Genomic DNA, 27532 nt, shown 5'->3' on the forward strand with positions numbered 1-27532 from the left:
CTCTTAGAGCCGACTCTTTGACGTGAACGACGCGAGCCGGCTCCTTATCGCGAGCCGTCACGTGTTTTTTTTTTTTTCTTTCTCTCAGCCTCTCTCTCGCACTTTTTTTCCGCTTCACTCTGCACGCGAGCCTTGTGCTTTACGCTGGGCAGAGGGGGGAGGGGCGGTAGTTACACTCAGTAGCACAGGAACAGAGCCAGAGAGAGAGAAAGAGAGGCAGGGACAACAACATTAGAAAGGTATAGTAATCATCCACAACTATTTTCGGTTGCAGATGATAAAGGATTGAGAAAGTTTATTCATGCAGGTCCATATGACAGAGAATATGCATGTTCTTTTAGTTTTCATATTATAATTTATATTTAATTGTGTTGTGGTTTGCAGTGTTTTGTGTTCTTTTCACTTTAAATTTGTGAAAGGAAAAAGCTGAAAATGTAAATAGTTAAAACTTGAAATGTGAATAGTTGATTTTTGTATTAGATGATTTATTTATTACATTTTATGTGGAGTGAATAAATAAAAGTATATTTACGGTGGCCCCTAGAGACAAAGCACATACAAACTTCAAATCACGTACGAACTCTGAAGCATGTACAAACTCCAAAACACGTAAAAACACGTAAAAACTCCAAAACACGTAAAAACACGTACAAACTCCGAAGCACGTAAAAACTCAGAAGCATATAAAAACTCAGAAGCACATAAAAACTCAAAACACGTACAAAAGAACAACAGAAGTGCTCCAGGATGCTGGGCACAGTGTTGAGCCTTTGTTATCTTGTGGCTACACAAGCCAGCAAGTACCAATGACCGGATTTGGTGTGTGGTAATAACAGGTAAATGAACTTTTTTTAAAATTATTTGAATATATATATGAGTGCCTGTGTATAAATACACAAACAATACACACATGCTTTCAATTGTGTAATTTAAGTGATCTAGTAGCTCTGCTTTGGAAGTTCAGTTCATGCTAGAAATGTGTTTTGGAGTTTGTACGTGTTTTGTCTCTAGGGGCCACCGCATATATTTATATATAAACATATATAAATAAAACCACTTGTTTTTACGTTAGTAATTCCTTTTGTGCATAATTTTATATTATTGTTAATAATAAATTAATTAAAGCAACAAAACAACCTGAAGAGCCGGTTCGGAGCCGAAAGAGCCGGCTCTTTTTAGTGAGCCGAACCGAAAGAGCCGGATCTCTAAAAAGAGCCGGAAATCCCATCACTATTACGCCCAAGTCTCACAGTCTACGTGTTATGGGAGCAATAGAAGGATATATTGCGCCACATTAGGGGAAGTCAGTCCTACTCACATTTCTTAAGGAAGACAGAACCGTGCGCATAAAGCCCACAACAGTAGTCGAGGGGGAGTTGACTCAAAAAAGCTACTGAAATCCCAGTGTTTGTGTAGAGTGAGAAATTGGGTATGCATTATCTGACACAGCCGTATTAAATACTCTTAATAAAATCTATTTTATACTTCAACAAAGGTATTATCACCTTTGTTGGTAACGTATTACCAACATTGACATTTACATTGACATGTAAATGTTTAGAAAGAAACCCATCATTGACATTTAATATTCTTCTCTTGGGTGCCTCCTGAAGGGGGCACAATGGCTCTCCTGCTGTCACTTGAATACTCTTTGCTTACACTGGCCTTCTGCATGTCCTTATTTACTGCATCTTGTGATTTTCTTTGTTGTCTCTCACTTTTCGTCTCCATATTACACATTCTTTGTCCAATATATCCCTCCTCTCACTATCGCTCCCCTACACATGCCTAAACCATCTCAGCCTTGCTGCTCAAATTTTGTCCCCAAAACACTTATATCCAGTGAGTAGTTTTTTTATTGGCATACTTTATGCATAAAATAATAAGGCCGTGATATCTTGTTGTATCTTGCAGCAGAGATATACAGCATACACAGCATAAAAAGTGACGAGAAGACGTGTTGTAAACTTCCACTCACAATTTAGATAGTTGGTAAATGTTGAGAAAGGAAGTGTTGCAAGAGTTGTAGATCTTGTTCATGTGGCATAATCATGCTAGGCTGTGGTTGCTGCTGTACAAAAAAATGAAAAAAAGATTCAGTTATTTTCTCCCCTTTTCATATATTATATTATCTGTTGTTACACTGTGAATGTGTTACTGTTTTTGAAGTGTAGTCTGAAAAATATATTTAAAAAAAAGGTCCCACAAAGTCAGGAGGGGAATTTAAAGGAGCTCAGTTTTGGTTTGTGATTTGTTCTGTTGGTTTTCTTTCACACACATACAATCAGTAAAACTTTACTGATATAACTGTTACTGTATTGCAGCACAAAACGGCTGACATGTAACTCAACTGCATTAAGGTTGATGTTATTTACCTGCTATGCCCAACGGCCAGAAAGAAAAACCAACATTGGTTAAATACTTACTTACATACTTGACGATGACGTTGGTTGGGTGGGTTGATGTACAGTCATATATGTACAGGGTTGTACAGTAGGGGGCTGGGAACGCAGCCTTGCGGGGATCCGGTGCTGTAATATATATAAAGAATATACACTACCAGTCAGAAGTTTGGACACACGTTCTCATTTGATGGTTTTTTTTTTTTTTTTAACTTTCTACATTGTAGATACATACATACATAAAACCTTTTACTTTGTTGGCAGTGCTGCAAACCCTTGGCCTTCTCTCAGTGAGATTCATGATGTAGTCACCTGAAATGATTTTCGCTCTACAGGTGTGGCTTGTCATTGGTTGAATTTCTTGCCTTTTAATGGGGTTGAGGCCATCAGTTGTGCTATGCAGAAGTCAGGTTGGTAACACAGCTGACAGCCCTATTTGACAACTGTTAGGATTCATATTATGACAAGAACCAACCAGCTAAGTAAGACAAATGACAGTTCATCATTATTTGAAGAACTGGAGGTCAGTCAGTCCAGAAAACTGCTAACACTGAATGTGTCCCCAAGTGCAGTTGCAAAACCAACAAATGGCAATATTGGCTCACATGAGGACCGCCCCAGGAAAGGAAGAGTCACCAGCCTCAGAAATCATTCCCAAAATTAACAGATTACTAGGGACTACTAAAGATTACTAGCGACTACTAAGAAAAAGCAACAAGCAGAAGAGATTGGTTTGAGCCAAGAAACCAAGGAATGGATATTAGACTAATGGAAATCTGTGCTTTGGTCTGATGAATCCACCCGCCTTGCCTTCGCATGACACAGAAAAGGTGAAGCCAGGTCTCTACATGCATGGTTTCCACTGTGAAGCATGCAGGTGAGTGCATTTTCCTCTGTGCTGTGTGAGGCTGGAGGTTGACCTGTTCTGAACAACTATTGGCAATCAGCTCATCAGCAAATATACAATGATTAATTTAAAAAGACAATGGAATAAATAATGTATTTAGAATGATAGTTATTCCATTGTAAATATCTAACATCCCTCCTAAAGTTTGAAAAATCCTAAAAAGTGTAATCTGGATTTTCTATGACATCAATGCTCAAAATTTCACTTGGCAATCTAGAATAATATAAATATTTTTCATTGTAAAAAGTTAATTATGAAATCAAAATTGACTCTAGTTCAAAGTCCTTATGTGCTCTTGATTTGAATTTCTCATCACACTAAGTCATTGACTCCTGTTTATTCTTTATTAAGAGCCTTCTACAGCCATCAAACTCTGCATATACTCAACACTATGATGTAAAAAAAAATAGATATCTTTTTATAAACGTATTACAATGAAGTCAGTGTTCAAAGTGTAATACTGTAATACTGATCTTGCCCCCAGCCCACCTCAATTTTTTGTTCTTGTGCCGGTGCCTCTAAGGCGATACTGAGTTTCGCCAGTAGGTGGCAGTAGCGACTCAAACAAACGAGTGACTGGCAAATCCCTTACAAAAGTAACGCAGGCCAGTTTTGGTAATGGAAGCCTTCAGTAACACCTAACTGCTGTTTTGCTGTGTTTCAGAGCAATAAACCTCAATTTGCACCTGGATGAACCTTGTCTTCCTTCAGCATGTAACAGTAACATAAAGTTATTCTGGCTTGTGATCAATTTGTAAGTGATTTATGAGTCAGTTATGAGACTAGTTAACCCCTACTAAATCTACTATTATATGCTATTGTTTATTATTAGTACATTTTCTACATATTACGCCATACCAATAGGAAAAACTCTGGGCCAGACACAAACAATCAATTAAATAAATGAAACAATGAATATCTAATGCGTGTTTGCATGCTCACCCACTGCAGGTGAGTCTGTTTTGGTCATGTGATTTCATGCAAATTCACAGTGCAGAGGCGACAGTGTCTGCTCATGCTGAGAACACAATATGGAGGCGGACCCTGATAGACATCCAGCCTCCAAGCAACACTGAAGGAAGCCAACATTAAACATCTGAATTAAACAACGTGAACAGAAAAGAGCTACATTATCAGGAGTATTGACTAACTACTGAAAAGTTTATAATAAATGCAGCACTATTTGTATGACTCAGTGTAGCTGTAAATGTATTGTGTTTATCATTACTATATGCACATTAGTCAAGCTTTCAGATATGTGACCCCCTCCATTGTCATTAACAGGATTACATTCTTCTTTGTGGGTTTTGTTTTTGCTATCGGTTTTGTGCTCTCATTTATTAACGACTTTAATTTGAAGTACCAATCTCTAAAATGGGTCACCGCATTGGGATCCAAGTTACAAATGATACGCAATGATGCTTGAAGAATTTAATATTAAATTGTTTGTGCAGACTGTACAAAGTACAGCATACTGTAGATCATTGAAAGTCTTCAGTAATGTCTATTTGAAGCAAACACATCTCAGAGTAATTCACTTTGAACATTTTTTTAACTCGGGAAAAGCAAAGAGATTAAAGCTCACTTGTTTTAGCATTCATGACAAATTTAACATATTTTGGTCTTATCAGTATTTATACATTCCAGTAATACATTTCAAATGTCCATCCATCCATTCGCTTCCGCTTATCCTTTTCAGGGTCACGGGGGGTGCTGGAGCCTATCTCAACTCTCATAGGGCTACACCCTGGACAGGTCGCCAGTCTGGCACACAGAGACAGACATCCATTCGCACTCACATTCACACCTATGGGCAATTTCGAGTTTCCAATTAACGTAACCCACTAACTGCATGTCTTTGGCCTGTGGGAGGAAGAACCCACGCAAACATGGGGAGAACATGTAAACTCCACACAGAAAGACCCTGGCCTGATGGTGGAATTAAACTCAGGACCTTTTTACTGTGCGGCAACAATGCGAACCACTGTGCTGCCTCATTTCAAATGTGTTATTTACAATTAAGTGAAAACAAAACAAAAGAAAATAACTTGAATTTTGGATATAAAAACAACATGACAAATAAAACTTTTTTCCTAAACATTTGTTGAAAACAAACACTTAATAAATTACGGTTATAATTATAGCCATATAATATCTGAAAATTCTTCAGCAATGTTTCTTTGAAACAAACAGAGCCCAGGGTAATTCACTTTGATTGAAAAGCATTCTAATGGCAACATGTACATCACTTATACCCTAAATATCACAGTTTGTTTTTATTTGAGATCGTACACCATAACTGAAAGCCCATTTCAAACCTACACAACAACCTTCTACGTAACTGACTTGCACTTCCCGAGAAAAATAACCACTGTTCAGTCGACACGTACCACAACGACCTGAATGGTGTGGAAGGCTGTGGTGTAGGGATAAATGGAGTTTCTAGTTCCAGCGTCATGTATGAAGTAGATTTATCGCAAAAGTCAAAATAGACCTTAAGATTTACCCTCTGGTGAATGCATTCAGAAACTTGCCCAAGGATATATTGGCATGCAGACTGAAGTAACCTTACATTAGTAGATGACCTGCTCTACCTCCTGTGCTCACCCCTCAAATCCACCGGTCAAGTTAAATTCAGTCAGACCTTTAAGGGTCGGGTCTCCCTTGTAAAAGAGATCTTTGGTCTCAATGGGACTAAACTGGTGAAATCAAAGTTAAATAAATAAAATAATGTTTGTTATGAGTACATTTTAAATATGCTGAACCTAAGTGTTCTCACAGTGCAAATCTTTGACTTACTATATAGAATAATTTCCAAATGACAGCAGGATCATATTCTATAAGAAACAGTTATCATGAGATCATTTTCATGCATCCATGTATTAGAAAGAGCTAAAACTGAAGTTATGGTCACAACACTACACACTTTGATAGCCACTCTCTGTGATTATTGGTACAGAGCAGTTAGTAGATTTAAAACAGGTGGGTACTTGGAGTTCAGAGACACGCTGCCCATCCTGAACTGGAACAACTGGGCTTAAGATGCTTTCAGGGCTGTTTCTAAGTGACTCCTCCTCCGACTTGTCCAAATGTTCCTTATGCTCAGTATTTCTGTGCTCTAAAAGCGAAGCACCAGGCTGCCTCACCAAACTTGGAATTTCCTGATAGTCGTCATCCACTGCAAGAAAACTGTGTGACCCTATGGGCACACATATGGGGACCTCTTGATAGGACATGTCTGTTGATAGAAGAGGTGAAACCACTGATGGTGAAATACCACTTAGTTGTGCAGGAACTTGACAAGCTGGTATCTGGTGATCCGGACATCTCTCCATTCCACTGTTACTGGGATGGTAAATAGAGTCACAAAGCATTTCAGCCGTCCCCTGGGTGTTTAAGTTGTCTGTCATAGTCTGATGTAAACAGCCAGGAAGAAGGAAGTGATAGGTTTTATTTTCAAATGCAGATACTCCAGAACTCGTTTCAGAGAATAATTCACTTCCTTGTGTATTGTTTGACTGTGTCGGGAGACTGGTGCTCACTGGTAATATTGGGCAAATATTTGGGAATATTTTACAGAGCTCATTCTTAGCAGCTTTAGCAATAGAAGATTCTCCATTCACAGCAACGGGGCTTTCAGTATTTGTATAACTTAGATCAGAGGAACCCGTGCTGACCCCACTGCTTTGCTGAAGGCTTCCACAGCTTGTGTCTGTCAATGACACCTTCGACCTGAATACAAAGAAACAATTACTGAAACTGCCAGATATAAATCCTCAAGGAAATGTCTTGTAATGGTGATGCATCAATGCAGTCAATACTAACCCCAGTTCACTGTCATCTGGAATAAGGGTCTCAACATGTATGGGGATGGTAATGATGGGTTCAAGTTTCAAGACCTAAGCAAAATGAATGAACAGTCTTAAACATTTCAGTTGAAGGAGGAAAATCTTTTGGAACTTTAGTATGTTTCTCAAAGTGCCTTTTGTATTCCTTAAGATATCATTTCTGGTTGACTTAGTTTGCCCTGTTTTTGGGACAATAGGATTTAGTGACTGATTTTACCGTAGAAAAAACCTGTTAAAAAATGCAGAGCTGGATTCTGATTTCAGCACAATTTCTGTTAAATCATAGCGTTTGTGAAGGCCATTTGACTCCAGGGCTGATTATGCCATGAACAATGAAAAATTAAATATAGTGTCACTTAAGACAGGCCACAAATTCAAGTTCAGCTGTAGTCCCTGCAGATCAGCTGATTTTTAGTGCCAGTCTTCATCAGCTGATGGCTAAGCAGATACATTTCTATTCTAATCGCCAAATGTTGTCCACTAGATGCATTAGATTTTCTTTTGACTATAACAGTCCTGATAAAACTGCTATTTATAGACCAAATGTAAATCCAATTATAGCAAATGATGAAAAAGTGATGCAATATAATAATTTAATGAAAATCACCAACAGATTTTAAATTGTTAATAATTATTAATAATAAAGTAAATGAATGCAACCATTGAAGTTAGAAGTTTTTGACCTCACCTGTCTCACCTTCTGCTCACTTGGATTAATATTAAGAAAAGAGGGATTTGTAGTTTTCGGAACTGCATCGTAATAGATTTTTCTCAACCTAAAAGGAAATGTAGGAAAAAAATGATGACCCCATTCAAATATTTAGGGGAAATATGCACTGACCGAGGCACAAGAAAAACTTGTTGATCTACATGACTCACTTTGCATAACAGCCATATTTAGCAACGCTGAGGATGACTGCAGCAATGCTGAGGGTGATAATGATAACCAACATCAGGTTGTGGCGGGAAGGACCTGTGAAATAACATGTATGAAACAAGTTTAATAATTGCAATCTTGCACAGATGTTATACAGCAGAGAGATATAGTAGGATAAAGTGCATAGCATATGCTTATATGTCTGCTAACAGACTTGTATTTTGTGTTAGATGTGTTGTGTTGATGACACTGTGTGTCACTACTTAATGCTATATAATTCCTAAACAGTTTCTTCATATTGCCTCAAAAGGATAGTTTTTAGTTATTTTTTTGTACCAATGAGAGTGTCCCATTGCATTTTTTTTTACTCTATGCAGCCTCCAAAATGTAAGTTACAAAGATAAAATATACATTTTTTAAAAAGTCTTCATACTCTATCTTATGCTATACACGGTATGAATGTTCAGATCGATACTACTTAAAACAGGACATAGCATCATAATTTATTGATTTATTGTTGCTTTGTTGTTCAGGAGATTAAAAAAGAGAAATTAAAACTGTACATATTATACATACAAACTTTTTATCTCTTTGCTTTTGAGATTTCCACAGATCCTTTATATTCGAATACACTTCTAAATTCACTTTTAATGTTACAATCTAAGCTGCTCATCTCCACTTTTCTCTGGAGACAACAGCTTACATGATAGTTAGTTTGAGAGTTAATATTAAAACTCATATTATTTTTCAGCTGAATGTGTAATAGAAATATAATTAGGGCCTCTTAACACAGTTAAGAAATACAGAATTTACTGTTTTACAACTGAATAAAGACAATTCTTACCAGTTTCAAATTCCCACTCTTTGCTACTGTCACTGAACTTGCCACTCAGACTTAAGAAGCTTTTCACGCTGACCACATATGCTGAACTGGGAGCCAGGTCTTGACCTTTTATTACATAGTAATTTAGTTCATCAACTGTGGCTGGTTTGAAAGGTCCAGATGTCTAGTATGGAGGAACAAAAATGAGTTTGACAGTTGTCCATGTTTACATCTCCAGAACAAATAGTTACTGTGGCATTGTTCCTACCTTTTCTGTTTCTCCTTTTTTATAGTAAGTCACCACAGCAGTCATTTCATTGTTTAAAAATCCCTTCATGTTTGACGTCCACTTGACTTCAAAATTCCCTTCGAGTTCATTGACTGATTTGATTGTTGGAGTTTTTGGTTTTACTGTACAGAAACAAAAGAGCATTAAAGTGAATATTTGTTCACCTCCAGAGAGTCTTTCTGGCAGATGCAGAGTTATGGGAAATAATTTGAAAGAAGCCAACGTACTGCTCTCCATGACATTGATAGCTTTTGACTCCATGATGTTGCCATCTTTCCAGACTTTTGCTGTGAGAGCTTCTCCTAACACACGCATCAGTTTGAAGGAGCAACAACACTTTCCAATGCCACACTGTTGTACAGCGCAGTTCTCCTCACTGGGGAGCAAAGGATAATATGCAAAACACTTTAAACATTCATATGCCACAGCATATTTACACTGTCAGCCACAGCATTGAAACCACAGACAGATGAAGAAAGTAACAAGTAATGACTACACATTAAATGCAGTGTTAATGATTAACCTTGGATTCCAGTTACACCCAACCAATCATCTTTGGATCATGCTAACCTCCTGCTACAACAACGCCACATTTTTATCCTTTGTACACATGTCCCACATACTGAGGCAGTGTTACTCTAGTTTACTAAAGTCATTGTTTGAACAGCACAAAAATTATGGAATAAAATTAACAGTGCTCATCTATTGACATATTCCCCTGAATCCCAAAGAAGATTAACAGACAGAAAAGCAGCTGAAATTTGTCAACTGTTTAACACTTATTGATTAAAAAAACAGCCTAAAGAAACAAAAACAAATTTGGGAAAACTGTACATATTGTAAAAGTACAATATGTTTGTTCTTCACAAGAATGTACCAACCATTTAACTGCCATAGCTTATTATTTTAGTTTTTTGCTGTTTTTTTTTGTTTTTTAAAGTTTGATATAACTCTGTGCACATTCATTTTACCTCTCAGCACCAGTAATACCGAGTTTGCTGGGATTTCCACTGAGAACTTCCACACAACAAGAACTGTCTAGAAAGTGAATGAGGAACACAACGAAGAGCAAAAATCCAAACATCCCAATCTAACTGAGAATCCACTCAGTGTGCCAATGCAAGTCCGGTCCACATACAGCCGACCCAGGAACCCCCACACAGGGCAGATACCCTCAGATAAATCGTGTCTATACCCGGACACGTAGGAGCTAGTAGCAAAAGCAGCACCCAGTCAAAGTAAGCCTGTTGGTTTTAATGCCATGGCTGATCGGTGTAATACTAAAATCATCGATTAAAAACACACCGGGCATACTTGTCTTGGACTTGGAGAGTCATGCTGTACTCAGTGCAGTTTTGCAGCTCCAGCTCACACTGCATCACCTGGTCAAAGTCGTACGTACATTCAAGGTTGAAGCCAATTGTCGGATTCTTTCCTGAACGAAACATATTATACAAGTACGAAAATTATGAGTGCTCACACAGGGCTCACACAGACTATCTAATTACAGTATTAATATTATTATTATTATTTTACTGTAAGCTACATACCAGGAAGTACGGCCGCAGTTATGTATCCAAAAAGAAGCACGGTATAAGAGATCCAGTTGCAAACTTGTCTGGAAGAAAAAACGAAAATAAGATATTTTCTTTTAACAAACCTGACGGATTCGTGAAGAAAGTCAAATTTACGTTATCCAGGTTACCTGTTTGAATCCATTACGAGACAATTTAGTTCGCGTATTTTCATAGAAAGCGGTCTGCTCGGCTCCAGCCTAAATCCATTCGCACAGTGTGTCTCACAGTCTTTCTCATGTGAAAGCTGTTGCAGAATGCACCACTCATTTAGGGGAAGTCAGACTCACTGACTTTTCTTTGGAAGGACAGAACCGTGCGTATAAAAACGGGGGAGGGGGGAGTAGACTTACTGTAAAACACTGTAAAATCCCAGTTTGGCAGTAGAGTGGGAATATGGAAAGTTATGGAATAAAAACGATGGAATCATTTAAATTAAGCAAAATTTTCCTCTTTCTTTTTCCCGTGCACATTATCGACAGGAACTAACATTACCAATTATATTTTGTTGGGTCTCTAAAGTTCACTGGCTGTCCTCAGCTGTTTTATATTACATTTATGCTAAAAGTCTCTGACCGCTTGTGTGTCATACTGTCATAGACCTGCGTTAGGCTACGTATAGTAAACGGAACCTGAACATGAAATTATACAGCTTTCATGGAAACATTTTAAGCCTACTATTGCACATAATAAATAATGCCTTGATTCTAGAATTGCGATATGCCATTCTTGCACAAAGGTCGTTTTTATTATATGGAGAACATGAGAGGAAAAAATAAACCATGTATAAATAATTTGGAAAAAAGTTATGATAAACACAGTATGATTATTTGTGACAAGCTAGACAATAAACAAGACAACAAACACAAATGATTCTATTCTATTCTTAAGGATATTTCTAATTGGCAAATTACTGCTGCAGTTTTGCAGTTTGATTTAAAAAAAATACAGTTCACATTTTCAGCATTTTTTGCACAGTCAATAGCCATGACGTGACATAAATTTATATATAGACTTATTTTAGGTTCAAAACATAACACACAATTACAAGAAACCTTAGACCCATACCAGGCACATTTTAATGAATGTATACCCATGTATAGTGTAGCACTAATTTTCATTCACTGATGATGTAAAAGGGGAGGAACATGTTTTAGTCACATTGACAGGAGGTTTATATGTCCCCTTTCATCTTCTTCCACAAAGTGGAATGTATATAAAGCAAGTTGTGGTGTTTAACATGAATGTATTCTCAGAGGAATTTCCTTGTTGGAAGTCAAACTGCCATTGTTCGGGTGCAGGAGTCAAACCTGAGTTGTGTTGGATGTATTTTGGTTATATAAATGTATTGAGGGTTACACTTTACTTTACTTTAAGTTTTTCCTCTGTATGTGTTTCAGGGTAATTTTCGGATCTCTGCCAACTTAGAACACCTGGGCAGTGTGCTCCCTGACTTCAAATATATTACTGGCACTCCACACTCATGTATCCACGCCCAAGACTAAGCCTACTGGTTTCTATACTGTGTTTTGTTTAACTGCCAAAACAGTGATCCTCACTTTTTGTCATGGCCTTATGAGCCAGGATGTTTCCTTGAACTGTCTGAAGTTCACTGAAAACAGGAAGTCAGCATGGAAAACAATGGGAAAAACATGTGTGCTTTTGTATGTATGTGCAAAGATAATTTCATCACGTATTTGAAGTATATGGAAATTAATTTGTGATATTATCAAATAAATAAAAAGATACATAATTTAAATACAAGTGTAAGTATTTCATATGAGACATAGAGACATAAAATGTACATGTTTAAAACTTGTTGTGTGAGAAGTAAACTGTTTGCTTTTGTGTGCAGTAAACTGAATCCAACCTTTTGAAGGCAAACCATTTCTCACTCACCATCGATAATTCCACAGTTTTCCCTTCTCCTCAGGTTAAGAGCCTTGGTGTCATCCTAGACAGTTCACTTTCCTATAAATCTCACATCAATAATCTCACCTGTTCTGCCTACTTCCATCTACGCAACATTAACAGATTACTTCCTTCTCTTTCCACCCAGTCTCCATTCTTGTCCACAGTCTTGTTACCTCCCTTATTGACTACTGCAATTCTCTTTTGCATGGTCTCCCCCAAAAATCCCTCCATAAGCTTCAACTGGTTCAGAACTCTGCTGCTCTCATTATCACCAGAACCCCCTCCTACCAGCACATCACCCCCGTTCTTCAGGAACTTCACTGGCTCCCTGTGAAATTCCGGATAATATTCAAACTTCTTCTGCTCACCTTCAAGGCCATTCATAACCTCGCTCCTCCTTACCTTTCTGACCTGTTAACCACTACCTGTTCACTTCGATCTTCTTCTTCTATCCAGCTTACTGTACCTTCCTTCCGCCTCACCACCATGGGAAGCAGAGCTGTCAGCTGCTCTGCTCCCAGGCTGTGGAACTCTCTGCCCCCAGAAATAAGAAACATTGGTTCTCTCCCCCAGTTTAAATCCCAACTCAAAACTCATCTTTTCAAATCTGCATATTCACTGTGAATCCACTGTTTGTTAATTTTATCTTGTGCTTTTGTTTTATTGTTCTTATTTTGCCATTGTTTTACTAAGTGTTTTATCCTATTGCAAAGTGTCCTTGGGTGACTTGAAAGGCGCTCATATATAAAATCTATTATTATTATTATTATTATTATTATTATTATTATTATTAATTGCATTTGTCCCTAACCACCAGAAACCCTCACGTTAACTTTTATCATGTGGAAAAAGGTTAGCGTTCATCCGTCAGCTTCACTGTGCTAATGTTATGCTAACATAGCTGTTTTGCTAGTGATCACGTAGGACATCATTATATACCAGCTAGTCCGACTTCAGTAACCCTACAAAAGTCACTGCTGTACGTTTTAATTTTTTCAGAAATCTCTTAGTCAGAACATGGCATATCATGTTTAGGTGGAAACTAGCGAGCTAATTTCCTGCTAACTTCTAACTCCGTTGAATTTATTAAATCTGTTTTCATGGATGCCTGAATGTTAAACTTAATTGTTACACCTGGTAAAGCAGCAACGCTAATCATTTTATTAAAGATGAAAGAATTTAGACAGTTTTTAACTCTCAGTAATGCCGCAGTGTTCCTTTGACTTTGGGACCTGAAGCAAACGGAGTTTTGAACCCAGATTACTCCGCAAGGCTCCTGACTACGGCAGCCGTACCGCTCCGCCAAGCCATCAGGCGGTGCCTTCATAGCTTACCAAAGTCGTACTAAAACATTTTTGACAGATTTCTGCACGCCATGTACTACATCAAATCGGTTCGAGGTCAGTAAGCACAACCAGAATTCATACATAAGGCACACTGTTGATTTTTGAGAGAATTAAAGGATTTTAAGTGTGCCTTACAGTGTGCAAAATACGTTATACAGAAGAAAAGAATATATCACGATATATATCGTTACCCCACATGCTTCAAATTATACCATGATATGGATTTTAGGCCATATCGCCCAGCCCTACTCAAGAACATCTCTTTAAACAGTCTTTTCTCTTACCATTGAGTTTCTTTTCAGATCCAGAATATATTAATTTACATGAAGTCTTTGTATGATATTGAAGCCTTTTTTGTGGTGAATTATGTACACAAGAATGTCCTAAAAGGGCTTTCTTAAATAATGTCTGATTTTTTTCTCTCTCTCAGTTGTCCTGTTAGGTTTCCTGTAGGTTTTGTTTCACAGCTTTCAATTTTCTCCTCAAACATAAAGTGGCTTGGTGCCAAAAGAAAGAAAAAATAGTCTGACGTACTAACCGATCAACTATTGCAGACACGGTCTGTTAATCAGGCTTACAACACATTGCAGGGAATCTGTCTGGTCTTGCAAGTGCATTGTCAAAGAAGACAGTTTCGTTTTTCCCTTTAGGTTTTTCAAAACACTAACCAATCCTGCACCAGCTATGGATATAAAATCTCAAGACTCGGTTGTGTTCCTAACATTGGACAAGCTGATTCTTTTTCACACGAAATTGTCTTAGACTCTGGATTGTACAACTAACATGTCGGCTTGGCGCAACAAACAAAACTACAGTTTTTTTTAGAAAGTTTAATGAAGAAACTAGACAAGCTGGTGCTCTTCAAGACAGCTAATAATTTCACACTGACAAATATGAGACAATCCTGAGTTTCAAGTTCTTCAAGTTCTCTTCTGGTTCAGTCCATCTGTTTGTGTCTAAAACAGACTTGAAAGATGATTCCTGATGTCTATCAGTAGGTTGTCAGTTAGTATTATTACTGGTACTTCTCATATATACACATTTTAAGCAGTGTTCTTTCAGAAATCTTCGGTATCTTAAATATTATGACACGTCACATTTATATTTTTTCATCGTCTCAGACCTTATAAAGCATATGGTGTTTGAAAGTAACCAAAAAGAGGTTGTGGGGTTTTTTTTATTTTAAATTAAACCACCTGTATGTAAAATGAAATGCCATGTTTATATTTCCTTAAGAGGATATACTATTATTGAAGAGCTGTGTGCATTTTCCGCACCCATACATTACATTCTCTGAATAACTTAGGGTGGTGACCACTTAAAGAACAGCAGTTTTTCTTTTATTTGCAAAGCTATCCTTAATAAAGTACCATTCTATTTATTTAGAATGGTACTTTATTAAGGCTGAAGTTCAAGCCTTATTTTGAAGGTCTCTTGCCGGATGTATAATCTATTTTTTATACTCGCTGGCTGCGGCTGCTTCTGCTCTCTGACTAAAATGTCTATCGTCAGTTTTGATAAATTACCTCAGGTATCAAAGATTTGGATCGCTCTGAGGCGGCTTGACAAAAAAGGTTCGTGAGTTTGTGTGAGTTTCTCGTCTTCTCGTCAGCCGTGATTTTTTTTTAATTACTCACTGATGTCAGTCTGTGCGTCTGTGTCCATGGCAACCAGCCCCTTTAACCCGTTAAAGTCAAAATGAGGATTGTGTGCTCATATTTTCTTTTTCTTTTTTTTCCCCAGATAATGTAAGTTAAATCCATTTAAAAAAAGTTTATATATTATTTTTTGCTTTATCAGGCAATAACGTACTCATAAATAACCCCCCAAAAGGGTAGGAGCATTTCGCTGGTGACTGTTATATTAGACCGCGAGCTCACATCTAAAATTATTTTTATTTTATTTTTTTCTTCAAAAGAACCAAAGAGGGAACAAAAATCTGATTATAGGATTACTAGAATCATGCAATTGGGTATTTAGCAAATATATTAAACGGTTAATTTTAATAAGAGATGAATGAAATACTGTAACAATCAAGTGTTCAGATGTGAGTGTTTAAAATCCATGTCAAACATGGACAAACAACACACCAAAACATTTGTGCCTAATAGCCTATATATATATATATATATTTACATAACACTTACACATAATATATATCTAAACAATCTGCAGTTAACTGAAAATACTAAACACAACAAATGTCTCTAGTTAACTATAAAGTCCATTCACTTCGATTGTAAATTTGATTTTTCATGATACTCATGTGAAGTGTGCTACCATGCATTCAAACACAGTATATGTAAATCCAGCTTTCTCATGACGGCCATAAGACATAAATAAGCACTTCTGTGTTGAGAGAGATTATACTAAATATACTGCTTTTTAGATCTGATGCACTGATAACATTCAATTAAGTTCAATCCAATTCAATTTAATTTTATTTATCAATCAATCAATCAATCAATCAATCAATCAAAATTTATTTATATAGCACATTTTTAAGACCGAAGTACACCAAAGTGCTTTCCATTAAAATCGCAGTACAAATAAAATCACAATGAAATATAAATTACAAATATATAAAATAAGATAATTACATAATCTAAATACAGAGCCAGATGTAAATTACCCTAATTCGCCTTAAATGCCAGATCAAACAAATACGTTTTTAAACGTGATTTAAAAGACTGAATGGAATCTGACGCGCGAATATGAAGAGGGAGAGTATTCCATTATGTAACGTCAAATCACAAAAACAGTTGCCTCAAAGTGCCTATAACTATACTAACCAAATGTCCAGCTACTGGCATGTTTTCCACAGCATTGGTGGCTGTTTTGGCTTATATCTTTATAAATTATAAGTGAATGATTGATTAACCATTAATAAATGCACTGTTTGCAATTATGTAATGGTAACATTGTAAAAAGTAGACTCTTACATTTACTTTGCTGCAGATGAAAAAGTGGCTACTCTTCGAGAAGTGTCTATTCCCCCAGCTGCTGATGTTACCATCATTGTACAGGTATGCATTCATCCATCCATTGAGTCAGCCAATCAACTTTAAAATCTCCAAAGTTATACATTTAATTCTCACAAATATGCATTTAAAGCAGACATTAAATTTAAAGATTTAAAATGATCACAGTCCTCACAGCATTTGTTGAGATTTGATTAATCTTTTATGTGTAATTATGTAATTGTTCTTTCTTATCATGTGTATTTTTGGATTGATTTGTTTTGTTTTTGTTGTTTTGACTTTGACTTTAAATCATTGATTGTTAATATTATTAAGTATAAAACATGAATGTGCTCTTTTGTTGTTTACTTATTAAAATATTGCCCATTATATTATATTATATTACATCACCTTTTCAGATTGTCAGCAGTGCTTTTGGGCTGAACTGCTCCAATGTTGTGTTCAAGGTACATGTGTAAAATACAGGCATTTCTCTAAACGTTTAGTGGAAGTGGGTCCATGTGTCAAAAATGATTAATGAAAAAAAAAAAATTGGTGGGAGCTCTTGAAAACACAACAAGCTGATAAGTTTCCTCTGTGTGTAGATAAGGAACCATCATGGCCATCTTATCCCTCTGAACAGCTCCATCCCTGCTAACAGCAAGCACATGTATGTGGTCTGGTGATGTAAAAGTCTTTACATTTAATCACTGCATACTGAAAATATATAATCAAGCAGTTATATATTTTTCTTCACAGACCTTACGTGCTTGAGGTTGCAAAGATCTTTCAGCATGGTAATCAGTGTGTTTATCTTTAACAGTCTGTAAATGTTTCTACATTTCATAATCCTGTTAATGGAATAACTACAGCCAATCAGCTTAGCTTATGGGATATACAAAGGCAATGGAATTATGAACAAACCTTGTATCAAATGTGGTGCTGGGAGGGGTCCCAGCACCTCTATTCTGGAAAAAGTATTTGCAATGATTCATTTGCTGTAAAAGAAAAATAGAACATAATATAAAGTATTAGATTTTCTTGTCATGGGACAGTTTTTTAAACAACAGACAGAAATTTTAGAAGGTATCACAAATGGAATATCCTAAAGACTACTCTTGGTCAGCATCCACATCCTGTGAATGGAACCGCAGCTTTAATAGTAGCAGTGAATGGACTCGTTTTCCTTTATTTTGGATGGGAAACACATGAAACACTTAAACATGAATCAGTTTATCATGGCTAAATTATTCTACAAATAGTAAAGAAGATACAGAAAGAAAGATCACTACAATGTATAGTCCTGAACAAAAAGGCACCTTTTTGATTTCTGTTTGGTTTCATATTACTTCAGTGTGTCCCAAGCCGAGAACCATCCCCATGACTGTGATCAATAAAACTATGAACACAAGACTACAGACTATTGAAAGAAGGGTAAGTGCAAGTATTCTTTAATGAGAGTACAGTACAGTTAGTGGTTTGGCAGTAGTCAACAGACTGATCTCCGAATGAATATATTAACGACTTAATAACAGATGCTACTTGTCTGTAAATGATTTTAGATTGTATTTTTAATTATAGATACAGAGACTGGAAGACCTTCTTCCTCAAGTCAAACTCAGGCGTAATGAAAAACTAACCCAGGTATTTAAACTTTCTTAAAGCGGTGAATGCACTGAGAAACGCAGAACCATATTGAAGAGTTTTAGCCTCTTCATCAAATCTCTTAACCCATTAAATCCCCAAAATTTCCCTGCAAAATCAGTGCATGCATTTTACTCCTTAGACATCCCCTACACACAATATGTTTAATTATTTTTTAATGTCGTAGGGGCTTAGAGCAGCAAAAGTTGTTCCCAGTGGGTTTAAATGGGTTAATATTACAGTGAGTTTTTAAAAAATCAAACACCTGGTCATTATCTTTTTGTTTGTATCAGGAAATTGAATGTCTCAACCAGAAGTTGAGGTTTCTTCATCAGAGAATGCAGGTAAATCAAAAGTAATTATCATCCAACTTCTGCACACAGGGTAGTTTAGTAACTAACTTAAAAAGTGAAAATCTATTATGGCACATTCACATAGGATAAGGCAGGGTAAGATATCCTTTATCGATCCCCTTCAATTCATTCCCTTCCTTTCACTCATCAGCATAAGGAGCAGTTGGTATTCACTGTCAAAATATCTGGTGGACCAACTCCAGTTAGAAGCCAGTGCCTTGAACAAACACAAGCTGACATGAGAATTAACCTAGCGTATTTTTTTTTTTTAATTATAAATTAAAATAAAGCAAAATCTGTGTCTTTTTTTATATAATTCCTTTTTCTATTATGACATTGGGGATTTGTCTATTTATGATGTGCTTTATCACTCATCTGCACCTTAAATAACAGATTGAGATATACAGCACTTTTATTTACTTTTATTTCAAATACAGTTGAGTATAATGAATAATGTGTGTTAGACATATTTACATTGTTTAGGTGTTTTTCTTTTATGTTGGTTCTGCTCTGAATTGTTGCAGGTAGCAAATTCTCACACATGGAAAGGGGTGTTGATCAGAGCCCCTCTGTGGTAAACTGAGAGCTGCATTTCAACTGCAGAGCAATGGTTATAATTGCCATCATGGTGCATCATGTACAGCTGGTTCATGATTTGTGTTTCCTATGTTATAGTGTTTCCAACTACTTATATTATTTATATTAGGATTTCAAACACCTGTAGCCATCCATCTAGTCACAGTCTGGACAAAAAGGCCTTAAACATTTAGATCACAGACTCGTGTTTGTATTCTCCAGGTTAATGCTGATAGTTCTTTCGTGTACTGCTTTTCTGTCTTCAAATGTAGTGAATATATTCCTGTCACCCACCCAAGTATAAGAGCAATATATCTGTAAGACCTTCACTTACTTGAGTAGCAAACAAGTAGCAAACTCATTTTGACTGGTGAACGATGAGTTTGACTGTATACTGTGTGTACCTTGAAATAAATAAAATAATTGAAGGAAAAAAAAAATAGTCTGACTGCATTATTTGTTATTAATATTTATTCATTTTGGAACTCTTATGCTCAGAATCTTTGTTGTTGTTTTCTCTTACTGGTTGTGAAAAAGACAATGGTTGCAAATGTTGGGCAATTTCCTGCCTTTGTAACAAATGATGCAAGCACTGAAACCGGTCAGGTCTGTCACACAGTGTTCAGTAATTTTTCTTGTGAAGGGGATTATGCATATCCAATTGCGACATAATATGCAAAGGCTAGGTGGCATCATGGGATTTTATGAAAAACTGTCATTTATTTGTCAAAACAAATGCTCAGAAATTTCTCCCTTATTGGTCCCTTTAGGCACTGTGCATTGAACTTTTTGATGTTAAAAGTGAGCAGTAGAGTTTGTTTTCAGACACTGCTGAATCATCATACTGGACATAACTTCAGTTTACACGTTATCCAAACAAGTCTTAAATGACTGGATTTGAAGAAAAAAATGAATACAGACACTTCACTCTGACAAATTTTCCAATTTTAGACGAAAATGATAGGCAAAAGGACAAAAAATGTATCTAACAGAAATTAATTTGATTTGTTTTACTAATATATCTATAATTAAATAAAATACATATCATGCAGTAGTTGAAAACATTATTTTATTAAAATTATCGTAGATTCATCAAGAAATGTCGTTTCATGTGATCGTCTTATACAGTAGGTGGCGGTGCATCCTCCAGCTGACTCACGTACAACATGGAAATGAAGACACGAAGAAGTAGCATTTTGTGTACAGTTAGCAAAAGGGCATGTTTGCTATGACGGCATTAAAGTTAGATATTGGCGGGCTTTGCTATGTTTTTCGTAACGTTTGTAATAGTTTTTCGTGCTCAAATCCTTCGGTTACAAAAACAGATCAAATAAACAGTCATGTATTAAGTGGGTAATTAACTAGCGGTTAGCCTGCTATCTGCAGCTGCGTGTCTCAGTTGACTGAAATGTCTTATAGACGGGCACTGGTGGATTGTGCGGTGTTGTCTCTGCAAGATCCCTGTGTGTTTTATCCGTGTTGCAGATGCTGTTTCTCCAGGATTGATGTTGACCAGCAGGACACTACGAGGTAAACACAAAGGTTCAGTTGTAGCCGAGAAACGGTAGCATTGTGAAAATCCCTTTAGAAACTGTGCTGAGAGGACTGTATCTAAGTGAGATACAGTCCAGTTAAAAGTGAATGGATTTCCTTTAGAAAATTAGAATATTTTTTTATACAATGTATGTTACCTCCGTTACCTGACAGTATATGGATACTGGTCAATCGTCTCTGTGTACCCACCACAGATGCAGATGCTTCAAGTGTGGTTACAAGTGCCTGAGAGAACAGGTGGATTACAGGTACCGTCTCTCACTGAGGGTGGCCCGGGACGGACGTATATTCGGGATAACAGTATTTGGAAACAGCTTGAAACCATTCTTTGGCATTCATGCAAATGAATTACAAAGGTGAGTACAGAAAACACAATGCAAGTTCCTATTATCAAGACTGAATAACTGTTAAAATGTTTTCCCAGGTTTAGGAGTATATATTGGGATAAAGCAGAGGCCATGGATACATATAAGTTGAGGTCATAGTATGTGATGGAGTTGGTGTACTGGTTGTTGTCACTTAGGGTTTACTACACCTCCCTCCGAATATAAGAGGGTGGAGAAAACATTAGAACACCAGTGAGTGCTTTGCAGTTCAGTACAACACCAGGACCACCATCCACAAAAATGCCAGAATTTAAAATTTTTGGCAAGTTTCTATTAACCCCCCCCAAAAAGAAGGAAAGAAATGGCAGTCCTATTGTATTAAATTTAACAGGTGTACCTAATAATATGGATACATGCTATTTGTTTTGTACCTCTTCTTTTTAAAGTGCAGATTTTAGTGGTTTTTTGTCAGTTTCAAATGACTACAACGTGTGAAGAACATAACATCTTCTCTGATGGTTAAGTGAAGAGCTGTGTGGGCTTTGTGTCTTTTATAGATTGGTGGAAAACTTGGACAGACCCGTGGAACAATCTAGAAGACTCACATTGCTGGTGAAGGCAGTCGAGGACTGTTTCATTGGCAGACATTTCATTTTTGGTATAAAGGTACATTCGTAAATCACGTGTGTAAAAGTATTATGTGACATGCAAGATCAAAAGTTATTCAAATACATATGAAGACTTAAAAATAGGCATTCAACATTTTAGTCACTATTGCTGTTTGGAGGTTTTTTTGTTTTCTTTTTATATAACTTGAAATCAGTGACTTCCTGGTCACACAAAACAGCAGAAATTAACTCAAACTCAATTGTCCATATTTTTTTATTCCTGCTGTTACTTTGAACATAAAATGATTTAAAAAAAAACATGAAAAGCAAGACAAACTATGCAACAATTAAATAATAAACGTCTCTCCACATTTCACAATTTTAGTTTCTCAGTTCACCATTAAAGAAAATAAAATAATAGGATCAATATATGTCCAAAATGTGTTCTAATTATGCTTACTTTATTTTTGCATTGTTTGAGCTTAGCTGTCTGTGGTATCATCTGTGTTGTTTAGGTGATGGAAGCAGAAAGTGCGCTTTGGTTTGGAGGACCTGTTCTAAGTGGCTCCAGCAGTAAAAATGCAGCACAGTTTGTTGCTACTCAGATGATTCTTCCCAAAGCAACGGGAATGGGAGGATGCACCGTGGTCAGTTATTATCGGGTTCTTCTTCAGAAAGCTTCTGAATCTGAACTTGTATCTGCTGATACCAGCAGAATCTCCAGTCTTCCAGCAACAACCCCGCTCCTCATTCATGATCATTCTCCAACTAGCAGCTTTAGTGATGCCACACTATCTGCCTCTCATCTTTTGCCCCGATCACTTCAAAGGTAATGAAATTAAGAAATGATACAATCTTCTGTATTTTCTGTCCAAAAAAACCCTACTAACTAGAGAGTCATGTACTCCTATGTACTATTTCTTTGTAGGGACTACAAAATAACAATAAATGGCTCTGAAAGCCAAAGTAAAAACCACACATATTCTCATAAGCTACTGATATTGACTTCTAAGCATGTGGGTGGAGGTGCTGTTACATTACATGCAAAAATGATAATTGATAATAGCTTTTGTTTCCTTCCTAGATCACGTTACATAGACTGCACCCTTACTCCCACAGCTCCATGGCAGCAATCACTTGGACTGGTTACATCATCAGCAGAGCAGGAAGAAGGCTGCAGTACCCAGGAATGTGGAGATGAAAACAGAAGTCAGGCTGACAAAAGTGTAACACCATATCTTGCACAGAGGGGTTGCCAGGAAAACCAAAAAGTGGAAAAGGACTTGGCTCCTTTTTTCTTATTGCAGCACAGTTTTTATGAGAGTCCATCATCTGAGAAGGGAGCTGGAAACAGCCTTAGCCTAAAGACTTGGTTAAGGCCGTCCCAGTATTGTCAGAATAGCCCCAAAGAAAAGGAGTTTTCTACTGGACAGCTCACCAGAACATTTTCATCAAGCTCATTGGCTTGGAACGATTTGCCTTTCTCTGAAAGTCTGACAGAGTTTTTATGTGAAGCCAATAAAGATTTTGACACTGATAGAGATACGAAACAAGTTCAGAATGTTCACTGGAAGGAAGTAAAGGCAAGAAATAACCTGGGAAACAGCAGCTTAATAAGTGAAACATCTTCCCAAAGAAATGCACAAATAACAGACAGGCATTTGCAAGCATTGTTGGATGCCACTAATACCCCTGCAACAAATGGATGTGGCTCACAAGATTCAGCCAGCAAAGAATGTAAGAACCCTCTTCTGTTTGTCAAAAGGAGTCAAGATAGAAACATTTATTCCCATGGGTGTTATCAGGTGGATGGCACAGCTAGTTCACTGTCTTTTCAAAAGGAGGAAGAAGAGCAGCTTGAGGGGGATGCCTACAACTGTTCAGCAGATCTGTTTGGTAGCTCAGACACGATCAATCTTGAAACGGAGAGGCTCACCATGCATGCAGAAGCCGTCGGTGATGGCATGGAAGCTTGCTCACAGTTTTCCAAGGCAGATGAGCATCATCTGATTTATGAAAATGCGAATGTGACACAATCAACACCAGATAAAGGGAAATTTAAAAAAAGTAAATGCAGGGAGAGTTTGATTCCACAAGACACAAAAGGATTTGACTTTGTCCCTCCCTCTCAGTCCACACCCATTGTAAAACTAGGCGTCGTATCATACTCATGTGTTGACTTGTACAAAAGCGTGACAGGTGAATTCAGTTCCCAGCCTGTCAATCAAAAAAGTTTTAATGCAAATTTACATGAAATGGAGAGTAAAAACAATTCTGTTCATAAACTGAACTGTGGTAATGCTGACCAGGCTTTGCAGAGTGAGATGGAATCTGTCAAAGAAAACTTTGTGTGGAGAACTACATCCAGCAGACACAGCCACAAACTTACCCCCAAAAGAAAATTCTTGAAACCAGTCGAGCATAAAAACAGTCTACATCCACTGCAGCACCTTAGGGTGCAGGAAGAGGCTCTAAACCGCATGTCAATCAACTGTAAAGCAAGATTTATTGACGTGTCAGAGTGTGGCTATGACAATGAAGCAATTGTTCCTCCTACACCTGCGAGTAAAATCCAACAAAGTGTGCCAATCCGCAAAAGAAAGCTGACAGACAACCGCAACAATTTTGGTTCCATCGAGTGTGTGCTGAGAAAGACAGAAAATTGTGACAGTGAAGAGGTTAGCGAAGGGATTCATGGGAGCCAGACATGTGACTGCTCTAGAGATCTGTTCTCTGACTCTTTCTGAGACATTGTGTTGCAGAGTGACTTGTAAGAAATCGTGCTCCATTGGAGTAATACTGCTGTTATTTTACTCTGTGTGAAACAGAAAAAGAGGGCTCATATATTAAACACTATAGATAGAAGAGAGATGCTGTCTTGACCTTCAAGTTTGCACTTTGACTGAAAGTGTAATGAATTCTCTTCCTCCGCCTTTTTCATCAAATGCTTAGTCTAACTCAATGTTTTTAATTTTTATGCACTGTTTAGAAAGCGCTTTTAATTAAATGAAATATATAAACATGTTACATTTACCACAATCATTGCCTGGTCTTATTACAACCTGAGCTTAGCAGCAGTTAAGGTGGGGCAAAATCTCATCAACGACTATGGTTTTTGAAACATGTATAGAATGTGTTTGTATGTCCACATACTTATAGATCCATATTTTTGAAAGTATTACTGTCTTCTTTGAACACATTAAGGCTTTTTTCTAAAGGCTCAAGTGACTAAAAGCTTGAGCTCACAAGCGTATGAAAAATTATAGCTATTTACTTTAAGATGTTTGTAAGGTTAATATGTAATTAAGTGGATATTTAATTGCTATCTATTCAAGGACAATAACATTTTTATTTTATGTTTTCATTTGTTTATATTAATACATGTCAATATAAATAAAGATTAAATACTATTACAAAAGATTATTTATGGAACAAAGGTCCCCTGATAGTTTAAGGCATGCTTTAGACCACAAAAGCCAACAACGCTGTCACATCCTGAAAGCTCTCCAGTATAATTTGAATCACACCAGAGTCCTAAGCAGACCTACTGTTCTCCTGGGTTCACACTGCAGTTGTGCCTTTCGAGGGGTGTTTATGTTGGGATGAGTGTGTAAGGTGTCATGCCAGAGAGCCAAGAATAGCAGCAATGACTACAATGTTCTGGGGGTGTGATCAAAATAGAGAAATGAAGACGATGTTACATTGGTAAAACTGGAAGTGGAACAAGTGAACAGCTGGAGCCTTGTACTGCATGTGTTACAGAAACAAGATTGGCATGTAGTCAGCTGGGTACGGCATTATTGTGTCTGTGTGTGAATGCACGTGCCTCTTTGGTTGGTACTTGTATCTTAAAAATGCTTATGTGCACAGTTTAACTGATTTTGGAAAACTCATGTGAATACATGTGACATGTGAATTTGCTGTTCATTTGGTTTCGCAAATGATTATGCATGGGTGTATCACAAAGTCTTGGTTTGCCAGACAGGTGGTTGAGACCGAAATATCTCTAAATCCCATGTACCATGATGTTGGTAATGGCCATGTGACGATACCTATGATCCCACTATATGTTAATCTACTTGATGCAATGGCAGAAGATTGCTTTTGAGGATCCCCTGCTTTTATTATATATTTTTTTCCACTAGGAGCACAGGCCAAATGAGATTATTATTGGAAATAAGTCAAACGTTTTTGATTTACTTCCATGCTGCATGTGATAGTCATCAAAGACCATTATCAGATAAGAATGAAAAAGAACCTATTATACTAGCTTGGTTTTGATTGTTGTTTCTCTTCTGTTAACCTTGTCAAACGACATATTCAACATTATGCTTTGATGTCCTCCAGCAACCATGGTTAACAGCCAACTAATAATGCCCTAAAGGACATTTTCAGTCACGAATGGATTCCAGGATCTGTGCAGTGTATTTTTGCAAGGCTTCTTCTTGTGGAGAGATGAAAAACAGACCATGTATTTGGTGTCGAGAGTTTTATGAGTACTTGACAATTTCTTTGTGAAATTTTGCTTTGGTGCCTGTTTTTGGATTAGGTCACAGTGACATCCAGCTACTACTGCAATGTGGTTATTCTGCTATCTGTTGTTAGCTGCTTCATTAATAATAAAAAAAATGTATTCTTTAGTTTCAGTAAGTTTAATTACATGATTTATGCAAATAGGAAACACAAAATGAATGTTTTCATATTCTGAATGAATGTGGAAATGCAAATGTGATGATTCAGGACTAGCAAGTATTGCAATTTGCAACTTACTGCACTAGTTTACATAAAATATAGGTGAATGGGATAAATGGGATTGTTTTTGTTTCTATGTAAATTAGTCCTTAGCCTTTTGAGGCTTTATGAGTGAAGCCCCATAACATCATATTGTTCCAAAACCTGCAGCTGTGTCTGTGAGCAAGGGAGACACTGCCTTTGCATGCAGCAGTACAGTACGTGAGTTATGTCACCAAGCACCCAGTGAATGGAAACATTCAAAGCCACGGTGTGCCAAGCTTAAAGTACGTGTGGTACTCTGAGAGAGAAAGGGGTGGGAGGGGCTGAGGGGCACGGTTACGTAATTCAAATAATTACTATATAGGGCAGATCGATTAACTATTAAAATTCTGTTTTTGTTCATACTATGTATATGCTTTCTTTGACATTCTTTTAAAATTCGGCTGCAGTGAGAGGCAGAAATCATGAGACACAGAGTCATGCATTAAGAGTCACCTGGCTGGAGTTGTACTATTAATCATACAGTGATGTCATGCACCTCAACCATTGGCCAGCTAAGAGATACAATTTTGTGATACTTTGCCTGTTTATTTTACCTACATTGCACTGTGGCACTCGATGACTTCACATTGCGTATACTAAAAGTACTAATGCTAAAGCGGACATTTTTAACACCTGGCAAAATATTCATTTTCCATTTTCTTGTACTTTTATAAACATGTTATAATGAAGCTGACTAAAAAAATACAGTATATATATATGTATATATATATATATATATATATATATATATATTT

At 36.9% G+C, this 27532-nt stretch overlaps 3 protein-coding genes across 6 annotated transcripts; 2 read left to right on the forward strand and 1 right to left on the reverse strand.

Moving 5' to 3' along the window:
• Positions 1-4725: 4725 nt before the first annotated feature.
• LOC101486062 (uncharacterized) lies at positions 4726-10978 on the reverse strand. Of its 2 annotated transcripts, none has more exons than XM_076881778.1 (10): positions 10852-10978; positions 10697-10764; positions 10461-10581; positions 9374-9522; positions 9126-9268; positions 8879-9041; positions 8037-8130; positions 7846-7933; positions 7135-7208; positions 4726-7041 (listed from the first exon to the last, which is right to left on the reverse strand). In XM_076881778.1, the coding sequence occupies exons 1-10, from the start codon at positions 10893-10895 to the stop codon at positions 6228-6230; spliced, it is 1758 nt and encodes a 585-aa protein (XP_076737893.1). In that variant the 5' UTR covers positions 10896-10978; the 3' UTR covers positions 4726-6227. The 2 variants fall into 2 exon arrangements, with proteins under 2 accessions (XP_076737893.1, XP_014267545.2); XM_014412059.4 differs by having other exon boundaries at positions 10452-10581.
• A 4444-nt stretch (positions 10979-15422) lies between these two features.
• On the forward strand, positions 15423-19939 carry LOC143419944 (uncharacterized). Of its 3 annotated transcripts, XM_076887822.1 has the most exons (9): positions 15423-15554; positions 16939-17006; positions 17360-17407; positions 17546-17610; positions 17700-17737; positions 18295-18374; positions 18522-18584; positions 18878-18928; positions 19462-19939. In XM_076887822.1, the coding sequence occupies exons 1-9, from the start codon at positions 15479-15481 to the stop codon at positions 19513-19515; spliced, it is 543 nt and encodes a 180-aa protein (XP_076743937.1). In that variant the 5' UTR covers positions 15423-15478; the 3' UTR covers positions 19516-19939. The 3 variants fall into 3 exon arrangements, with proteins under 3 accessions (XP_076743937.1, XP_076743942.1, XP_076743940.1); XM_076887827.1 differs by lacking the exon at positions 18522-18584; XM_076887825.1 differs by lacking the exon at positions 17360-17407.
• A 735-nt stretch (positions 19940-20674) lies between these two features.
• Positions 20675-26641, forward strand: ddias (DNA damage-induced apoptosis suppressor). Its single transcript, XM_004539532.3, has 5 exons — positions 20675-21043; positions 21262-21423; positions 21951-22059; positions 22517-22830; positions 23086-26641. Exons 1-5 carry the CDS (start codon positions 20922-20924, stop codon positions 24746-24748), a joined length of 2370 nt encoding a protein of 789 aa, XP_004539589.2. The 5' UTR covers positions 20675-20921; the 3' UTR covers positions 24749-26641.
• Positions 26642-27532: the final 891 nt, after the last annotated feature.

The sequence above is a fragment of the Maylandia zebra genome, linkage group LG1 (genome assembly GCF_041146795.1).
Source record: "Maylandia zebra isolate NMK-2024a linkage group LG1, Mzebra_GT3a, whole genome shotgun sequence".
NCBI classification, from domain to species: Eukaryota; Metazoa; Chordata; class Actinopteri; order Cichliformes; family Cichlidae; genus Maylandia; species Maylandia zebra.

What these genes read in the sequence shown, in the direction of transcription:
- LOC143419944 (XM_076887822.1), top strand. Translation starts at nt 15,479, where the DNA reads ATGTCTATCGTCAGTTTTGATAAATTACCTCAGGTATCAAAGATTTGG. An exon ending in GCTCCAATGTTGTGTTCAAG is followed by an intron (nt 17,408 to 17,545) that starts GTACATGTGTAA and finishes CTCTGTGTGTAG; the next exon opens with ATAAGGAACCATCATGGCCA. An exon ending in CCTGCTAACAGCAAGCACAT is followed by an intron (nt 17,611 to 17,699) that starts GTATGTGGTCTG and finishes TTTTCTTCACAG; the next exon opens with ACCTTACGTGCTTGAGGTTG.
- LOC101486062 (XM_014412059.4), bottom strand. Translation starts at nt 10,895, where the DNA reads ATGAAAATACGCGAACTAAATTGTCTCGTAATGGATTCAAACAG. An exon ending in AACTGCGGCCGTACTTCCTG is followed by an intron (nt 10,582 to 10,696) that starts GTATGTAGCTTA and finishes TGTTTCGTTCAG; the next exon opens with GAAAGAATCCGACAATTGGC. An exon ending in GTGAGCAGAAGGTGAGACAG is followed by an intron (nt 7,209 to 7,845) that starts GTGAGGTCAAAA and finishes CATTTTGCTTAG; the next exon opens with GTCTTGAAACTTGAACCCAT.
- ddias (XM_004539532.3), top strand. Translation starts at nt 20,922, where the DNA reads ATGTCTTATAGACGGGCACTGGTGGATTGTGCGGTGTTGTCTCTGCAA. An exon ending in GACCAGCAGGACACTACGAG is followed by an intron (nt 21,044 to 21,261) that starts GTAAACACAAAG and finishes TACCCACCACAG; the next exon opens with ATGCAGATGCTTCAAGTGTG. An exon ending in ATTTCATTTTTGGTATAAAG is followed by an intron (nt 22,060 to 22,516) that starts GTACATTCGTAA and finishes TGTGTTGTTTAG; the next exon opens with GTGATGGAAGCAGAAAGTGC.